This window comes from Ammodytes marinus, assembly GCF_949987685.1.
Source record: "Ammodytes marinus genome assembly, chromosome: 11".
Lineage (NCBI taxonomy): Eukaryota > Metazoa > Chordata > Actinopteri > Uranoscopiformes > Ammodytidae > Ammodytes > Ammodytes marinus.
In genome coordinates, this window is record NC_137215.1 from 9,668,959 (window position 1) to 9,678,434 (window position 9,476).

The following is a 9,476-nucleotide window of genomic DNA, read 5'->3' on the forward strand; positions in this document are numbered from 1 at the left end:
ACATAGGATTTGGATTGAAGCCTAGCGAATGACTGGTAACATCATATTAATAAATTGTAGATTCACTTGTTATAAAGAATTTGAAAATAATATTTTGGTATACATATACGAGGCATTTGAAAGCACCATGAACTGAAGCCAGAGCTCTACCAGGCCATCCAGAGAAAAGAGTGTGTGAGACCACACCAAGTGTTCGTCAGCTGGTGCAGAGGCTCAAGGGATGAATATGTTATAAATTATGTAAGGGGTTTGAGGATCACAAATGCTGTTGAAACATTGATTGTTTGGATATATTTGAAGCACATCAATTCCTCTAACAGTAGACAGCTCATGATCCTAATTGGCAGGTTTCAAAAGTCATACGTAATAAATTTCATCCATTTGTTATGCCAAAAAAAAGATCTTCACTGTAGGCCCGTTTTTGCTTATGTACCCTTATCTAAATTAGCCTGTGCCATTTCCTGAACACATGAAGATAAGCTGTGATGCGGGACTGAAACAATACCTTTCTTACAAGCAATTCTTCCTGAATACAGAGTGGCTGACAAGTGAATAGCAATGATTCACACAAATGAATGTGTGAATGAGTCATCAGCTTTTCAGATGACCACCTCAGAGGCTTTCTTGACTAAAAAGGTTTGTGACTTCATTCAGCACCGCTCTTCTCTTTCATGCTTCCTTGTTTCTCTCTCTCTCTCTCTCTCTCTCTCTCTCTCTCTCTCTCTCTCTCTCTCTCTCTTTCGCACAGACACACACACATCCCTCACAATTCACAGAGTTGCATTGTCCTGCCGAGAGATGTGTAATGGAAAAGATAAATGGAGGATAAAGCTAAGGTGACAGCACTGAGCGTGCATGTGTATTTGCATGTGTCTGTGCGTGCGTGTGTGTGTGCTCCCGCATGTGTGTACTGCACAACAGACCAGCAAACCATCTGCTCATCTCCTCTTAATGAACAAAGCAAACAGCAGGAGTCAAGGCTGTCTCCAAATCTGGAGTCTCTTTATTGGTAAGCACACACAAACACACACTCATACAAATACACACATCTCCGCACTGTTTAATCTGATTATCTTTGATTGAGAACAGGGGCAGAGCAACCTTTTTAGACCTCACTCCTACATCAGTGACAGCGAAGGTCTGAAACACAATTAGCAAGCTGTTCCTGAGCTCTGCTTTGCAGTCACATCTGACCACAGGCAGCCAAATAGACCTAATGGGCGGGAACTAACCAATGGGAACTAACACACAACTGCATCTGTGGATGATGGGGATATGCAACACTATTAGACAGCTGTTCGCAATATATTTTCAAATGTACTTGGACTTAACATAAGCATTGGATCAGTTGGCTCAAAAGCAATCACAGCCAGGCATGAAGGTATACACACCGTTTGATGTCTATAAAACTGAGGGCCTGCGGTGTAAGACAAAGCAGGGCCTCTGCAAAGGAAGTCTGGACCTTGACAAGATATGACACTGTCTGCACAAGGCCAGAGGAACATAAGAAAAAGTCATTAATCTGGACATGTGCAGCCACATCCTGCTAAAAGGCCCCAAGGATAATTAACACTGTTGCCACTGTCAGAAAGCTGAGCCAAGACATAAGAAGAAACCCTGTCCGCTGCCTCTGTGCACATCTTCTTATCCATAAACACATATTACATATAGCAAATAGGGGTAATTGATGAGAAGGCTAAAGATCAAATAGTATTAGAGCAGTGCTTCAGGGCCTGAAAATACCATGTCGGAGATGCAAAAGAGAACAGCAAGACGGCATTGTGGGTAAGGAGACTGCCCTTCATTAGGAAGATCATCTGGCTAAAACATCCCTACTGTGTAACACCAGACCAATGGTTCTCAACCTGTGGTTATGGACCTCTAGTGATCCTTAGACAAAGTCTGCAGATGGAGTTGACCCTGCTCTCAACCTTGTGTGGGATCATGGATGTATGGGATGTGGCGTTCAGGGACCAATTTCATGTCGTAAAATAGGCTAATAGAAGGGTTTTGAGGTTTATTTATTTTATTTTTTTAAATTTTAATTTTTCCTTATAATAAGTTTTTATTCATGACATGTTTAGTTAATTAATAGTAGGCCTTATATTATTATTAATATACTATGTGTTATCTTTGATTTCATCTGTACGTTTTTGTCGTAGATAAAGCACATAAGCAAAACATTTCAAATGTTTTATTTATTTATTATTTAGCACAAATTTAGCAACTGATCAGAGACATAACTTATTGATACTCCACAATTTATGTGGTTTCGTGTGTATTACAGGAATTGGACATGTAGTGTTTGTTTAGGTAAGGTTATCAGTCGGTAAAAAGGTTTAGGAAACCTCATCTTTTCCTCAACACGGAGTAATAGCGCCCCCTTGGGTCAGTTTTCTGCTAATGTCAGCTTGACTGCGAAGGAAAACCTTTTGGTCTTCGCGGGCTCCTGTAGGAGATCCTCCCCTCCGCTGTGTCTTTCTCCTCTCTGTCACAGCATGGACCATTTCTCCAACTTTATTTCGGTCGTTTAGTGTTGTTTTGTGTCGCTTTTCGGATTAACGGTGTTCATCTGGATTCCGTGACTCACCCGGACACCATGTTTACCACCACCGGCTCTCGGGGCCTCTGTAAGTATCCCAGACCCGCCGTGAAACCCGGGCAGCCGCAGCCCTCTCCCCGCTTCCCCTGTCAGTTTCAACGGTAACAGCTAGCTAAGATAGCTAATTTTTAGCAATCTGCTGTCATTCATTTACTCGAGGTTGTTTTTTATCAGTTTTAGCCACGTATTAATGATGACAGACCTATATTTTGTTTTCCCATTTAAGAGGTTGTTTCGGCTACGCTGCCGTCGATCAAAGTAATCGATTTTTTATTTCAATAATGGAACATTCAGATAAACCTATTTCTCAGGAGGATGTGCCTCCAATACCTATACAAATGATACGCTTATCTATATTTCAGTAACATAACTTTTGTCTACTGTACCTTAACATATGAAAATGTATCTGTCTGATCGAGAACTGTTTTGGGTGTGTATGTTTTGAATCTTCACAGACAAGGCTCCTCTGTCCAAAGGCCTCTTGCTGGTCCTCAATGGGCTGACAGTGATGCTCACCCTGCTGCCACACTACCAGGAGATGTTCGAGTACAACCTGCAAGCTGTCGCACAGCAGCACCAGGTGTGTCTCTCTCCAGCCTCTAAATGTTTGTGAGAGACTCAAACCAACACCTTTTGATTTACTTGGAGAGAAGAGTACAATATATAGGGTTGCACGATATCCGGACACCAGGCGATATGCTATAACAATCTTGAATTGAATTGCTATTACAATATCACTTGAGATAATTAAACTAATACTTAAATATACTTTTTTTTTTCTCATTTGAGTTCACAGCCAACATAAACCCTAGAGGGGAGGGAGGGGGGCGGCAGCATCTAGGGCATTTAGGGCTACATCAGAATCTGTTATAACAGAAACACCATCCTCACAGTGTTCTCAAAGATTACTAACTAGCTTTGAGAAAAGCTTTCAAGCACACCTCACGTTCTTCAGCTGCGAGTGGAGGTATTGTGGCTCAAGAGTAATGCTGTGGCCTGGAAATGACCTCTGCTTCAGTGAGAGACAGAAGTACGTAACGGGAAGTCACTACCCTAATGTAAATGCTTACAAAACACAGTTGCACAGTCGTCATGATGTCGACTCTTGTTGTCATCATCTTTGAAAAGAGACATTCACCCCCCCCATACAGGACGACACGTTATTATCACACATATCACAAATGATTCCACGTGAGCAAGTCCCATTTGCTGATGAAGGCCATGAGATGATGAACAAAATAATTTCAATTAATTAAGAAACAATTTTGTAATTCATGTGTGGATTTTTGAAATGTCAGATTGGGCACAACATCTGCGTTATTGATATTCAGCAAAGGCATTGTTATGCAACAATGTCATAAAGTTGTCCATCTTCCTTTTTTGGTGCGTTAGGCGTATTTGTGTATGGGTAACTTATTTTTTTCTCTCCCTTTTGCTGTAGGTGGGGAGGTTGTTGTTTGGCAGGCTGGTCTGTCTAGACGTGAAAGACGCCTTCTGTAGCAGCCTGCTCATATACAACTTCAGAATCTTTGAGAGGAGGTTTGGCACCAGGAAGTTTGCTGTAAGTACCAAAAACCATTGTAAGCTGAATACATAGATGGATACACAAAAAAGAGTCCAAATTGGATAGATTTCATGTGATCGATTGCTCTTTTACATTGGGTCATGTTTTGTTGGATTTATTCTCCAGTTATGTTCATAGACAAAAGCAAAATGTTAAGACACCTGTAACAGGATAGAAAAATAAGTATCACCATCAGTGAGAATCAATATGAGCAACTGTCTCTTTTTGGTAAGAGGACACATGACTTCCCCATCAGGCACTAAGCAAATCACACATTTGAGTTTGTATGAACTTATTGAAATGGCATAAGTCACATATGAGACTTTTAGTTTTTTCTAGGTTTTTCTAGTTCTATGTAGGGTTGTAACAGTATCACGATATAGTACTTTTTATATTGGGAAATTCAATGAATGTCAAAATAACTATATGTGTAGTGTACTTGCATTTACTTTCAACCCAGAAACTTTCAGTCAGTCTATGCCATACAAAAATCACAGCATTATAGAAATTTGTATTTGAAGTTGTCGTTTTGAACTCTGCTGCATTGCTGGCTCCCCCCGCGTGTTGTGGTGGTGTTACTGTGGGGAAACTTGTTTTTTTTTCTCTGCGATATAAATGGTAGAGGCCAAATCTCTAGCGGTAGATGGACTTCTAAGCATCACAAATGGCGCTCTTCTTCCTTCCAGTCCTTCCTGTTGGGCACTTGGTGTCTCTCTGCGCTGATGGACTTCCTGCTGGCTCAGGCTTTCCAGTATCTATTTGACTATGAGGTTGAGGAACTGCCGGCAGGACTGTGAGTATCTTTGGTCGCTTCAGCAGCATGTGCTGAGCTTCACTAACCCATGTGCTGCATTACTGGAAAGAGAAAAGGCTTTTTGTATTACTTTAATGGCCAACATGGATCAAATATGAACAACCTGGTATTACTTTAGTGAGCTTTATGATGTGTTCAAACCATGGGAAAATCTTAATTGTTCACCTCCACATACTGTATCACCAAGTTATCCTCTGGCAGTATCCATTGTGAATTTCTTTATCCCCTATCTGCATTATATTTGGTTATTCGCTATTTTCGATGGTGGTGGACTGCGGCCGCATATAATTCACCTCCACAAAAGGAGAGAAATGAAATGGCTTGACAAACTCAGTGAAGTATTAAGTTATTATTCCTGTACCATTTTTTTTTCCTTTCTCAGGCTCGCTCCAGTCTTCTCTCTGTTTGCACCTTTCTACCTGTTGATCCCCAAGATGCCAGTCACCCAGATCCTGGGCCACATCCACATCACCAACAAGTCTCTGGTCTACGTGGTAGGCCTGCAGGTAAGCCCATTTAGGAGCCATGGATGTTGGGGATGTGTGCCATCTATTTGCTTTTTTAGCTTTTTATTGTACAGTTCATGAAGTATACTTGCCCTCCGACTACTCCAACCTGTTTCTGTCTTCTGTGTCACAGCTGTTGACTTCCAGCCCCTTCATGTGGCTCCTTGCACTCAGTGGACTGGTGAGTAGCCAATTTCTTCTTGTCATTCACTTTCATTCATAGAGTATTTTTAGAAGTGTGGCTGTATTCAAGGCAAATATGCAGAGTTAAATGTTTGTTATCTGTGGGTTGGTGTGAGTGAACTGTGGGATTACTTTTCGCATAAATCATTTGGTTAATTGCAATTTCCTTATCCATGTGTCTTTCAGATCTCTGGCGTACTGTATCACTCCAATTTTCTCTGGATACAGAAGCTCCTCTTTGTACCTGTCTGGGTGTCCTATATTGGACGATATATTCTGGAGCCGGTCTTCTCAAGTGAGTCCAACCATTAGTAATCCCATGAACAAATCCTCTAAATATCCTTTGGTCTGTGACAGTGCCCCATGGCCTGGCATGGAGTTGTCGTCTCTCTCTGCTTAATTGAGGAATAATATTTGTACACTTAGGCATTTGAACAGTGCTACGATAACTTACTATTTTTCGTTGTGCTTCACTGGAGGAAAAGCAAATTAAAAAGATTGATGTGTGATTTGTTTACCTACAATTAGGCTAACATTAATGTTTCCAATTTAACTCTTGGGGACAACATAAAAAACCCTACACTTTGCACATTACAACAATTTTTTTGTCTGCCTGCTGATGAGTGATATTTACACCTGTGTTCACAAAGGCTCTCAACCGAGCAGTGAGACGCCCGTGGGGATGGGCGCCACTCTGGAAATCCAGAGGCAGCAAAGGATGGACATGCTCGACCAACAGCTGCTGCTTGCCCAATACAACGAGGCCAGGAGGAACACAAGACCACAGCCACAGGTAGATGGATACGGACACACACACACACACACACACACACACATACATACACACACACACACACACACACACACACACACACACACACATACACACACACATACACATACACACACACACTTATTGATGAATCTGATGCCAGTAAGGGCAACATCTGTACATCTCCACATATTTACAAAGTACTGAATCATGTCTCCATGTCCGTGTGTAGTCTGGGTTGTTCCAGTGGACGAGGTTATTTCCCACTCTAAGACACAGAGGACAGAACAGACCCCCGACAGAGCCTAGCCCCCAGGCTCAGCCTCAGACACAGCAGTCCACACAACCGCCACTACTGGACAACTCTGCTGTTGCAGAAGAGCAGGTGGGGGATTGTCTTTTTTTTCTTTTTTTTTTGTAAAATTCTGTGATTTACAGATATTCTTTCACATTTGTATGACTTGGGTGACTCACACAACCCAGATACAGTCAGCTAACTCTTATTCACCAAAAGTACTTTTTCTGGGCCATCTATGCTTTGTGTTGTGCTGGGTAACCTTATGATACACAGTATTCCCAGGTGATGTTTTGTCTGCCACTGCTCTCTAATTTTATTTTTTATTTTTTTTATACCACAGGTTGCACTGTTGGTTGAAATGGGCTTTTCCAGGATTGATGCCCTCGAGGCCCTCAGAGCTTCAAACAACGATATCAACATAGCAACCAACTTCCTCTTACAACACTGAAAGAGAGACGGAGAGAAAAAACAAACAATTGAGTTGAATTAAGGGCTAAGAGAGAAAGCGGTAAGAGAGGCAACCAAAGCACAGGAGCAATCGGGGACAATGAAAGACGGTGAATCACGGAAGACAAAAGGACATTTGTACACACATAATCTGAAAGGCTGTGTGTCGCGCGGACCCAACCTGAACTGGGCCAGATAGCCGGTTGATTAATGAAGACTTGTGAAGCACAAAATGGAAGACATTTGCGTCATAGCTTTCTGATGGCCGTTGTTCGTGCGGAACAGGCGTTATTGCTCAAGGCATCATGAGTCAGACCTCTTAATTCCAAGGGGTTCCTCATGAAAATATATACACAAAGACCACACAGGTTGTAGCTTTTCTCACAGTTCATCTTCAAAAACAAAAAGAGTCTTCTATTCAGTGGAAGAAATATAGAGTGGGCAATTTGTTTGAAAACAGAACTGATGATGAAGCAAAAGAATCAGCTGCGATCCCACACATCCTCCATATTGATGCTACCTTGTAGCTATGAGAATTTTTTTTTCTATTACCCCACTGTCATGTACTGCCACTCTACTTCAGAAATGGCTGCTGTCAGTTTCAGCATCCCAGACCCTGATAGACATGATAAGTATGACGTGAGAAACAGACAAAATAAAAGTGTGCACACTGTATTTGAGGCAATGCATCATTATTTCATTAGTCAGGATTTCATCTCATTTTAGAAGTAAAGTACTTTTACAGTGACGATAGGAGTGAAAATAAGAATGCGGCACCTGCTAAGACGGTTGTATTTAAGCCCATGAGAGGTGCAGAGGTCATGATTACAACTTAAGAATTTATCATAAAAGAACCTTAACAATATAGCCTACTTTACCATGAGTTTATTACACAGTTGTTAATTCTTTACGTTGGCAGTGTTTCATGGAAGTAGCAGGGCTCAACCCTTTCCTGCTTACGCTGTTTCAGCGAGTTGGCCCTACCCAACTAGCTTCTTCTGTATGCGCTGACTGGCCCATTTGTAATTCTGCATCTATCTACACTGCCGGTGACAGACAGGACTGTTTGGAAGGATAAAGGTTAGATGGACTATCTCAGGATCTGTGAGAAGACTTCTTCTGTTAATGGCATAATTGCCTTTACAGACATGAGCTTGCATGCACAGATGCACAGTAGCCTTTGACTGTTTGTCACCTTTCACAATGCTCTCACATGCATATGTACACACACTCCTCAAGGTTTTTATTTATTCCGTCTCAACCAAGTTTGAGCCTCTTTTTTTCTGCCAGCACTTCTGTCCGAATCATAGCAAGTCTTAAAAGACCAGTGATATTTATTATGCAATATCATAATGAGAGAAACCTTTGAAGACTATGCACTGCATAGTAACGACTTTGTGTATAATGTCCAAATTAAGTAATGTTGCAGCCACTATGTATTGATGTCAAATGCAGATGCTAGTTTTATATTTTGTGCATAATAATATTGATAATATATGACCACTGAGAGGAGTCTGTCATTTGTGTGTATGTATTTTTAAGAGTGATATAATATATGGGTGTGATGAGGAAGTTGTTGCATGGACAACTTAATAGGAACTGTACTGAATCATATTTGACCTGTGGAATAAATCAACTTGCTGACTTAACAATTTGTTTAGCATAGAAGCTTTTCATTATTATATGCATTTTCAAATAGTCTTCAGAGCTGTCTGTATTATTACTAATCCTTAGTTTATATTAATCCTTAATTGACGAAAGATGGGTCATTAAGTGAAATATAAAGTTTTAAAATGGTATGCGGTTGGATTTATTTTTTACCCTGTGTGATCTATGGAGAACATTCTAGCAGTTCAGAGAAGACTCTTAGATCTTAGATAGTTTTGTTTGGATTAATTGCCCTTGAGTCTACGCTTACACTATTCCCAAATAATTGCCAATGTCAAACATAATAATTCACAGAGTAGATGATGTTACGTGGAAATGTTTTAGAAATGCAATCCTACAATTTGAGCAACATATTTTAAAACTTTAATTGGATCATATGTCAGAAGCTATCACCTAACGGTCTAAATTGTATCCTTCCTGGCGTCAGTACAAGTTTAAAAAAGGACAATGCATTGTTGTAGTACTTCATTTCAACAGATGGTGGCACTGTTGTGCTATGACAACACATGGGTTCAAGTGAATGTTAAATCACAGTACATGAGCAATGTACGGTATCATTTTAACAAACACTTTGATAATAAATCACAGTCCGATTAATACATTTCATATTCAATGGCAGTTT

At 40.7% G+C, this 9,476-nt stretch overlaps 1 protein-coding gene across 1 annotated transcript; it reads left to right on the forward strand.

The window, feature by feature from the left end:
- Positions 1 to 2,487: 2,487 nt before the first annotated feature.
- ubac2 (UBA domain containing 2) lies at positions 2,488 to 8,825 on the forward strand. Its single transcript, XM_080037339.1, has 10 exons — positions 2,488 to 2,630; positions 3,058 to 3,182; positions 4,044 to 4,163; positions 4,853 to 4,959; positions 5,363 to 5,486; positions 5,620 to 5,667; positions 5,856 to 5,964; positions 6,320 to 6,462; positions 6,674 to 6,826; positions 7,080 to 8,825. Exons 1-10 carry the CDS (start codon positions 2,600 to 2,602, stop codon positions 7,185 to 7,187), a joined length of 1,068 nt encoding a protein of 355 aa, XP_079893465.1. The 5' UTR covers positions 2,488 to 2,599; the 3' UTR covers positions 7,188 to 8,825.
- The last annotated feature ends 651 nt before the right edge of the window (positions 8,826 to 9,476 follow it).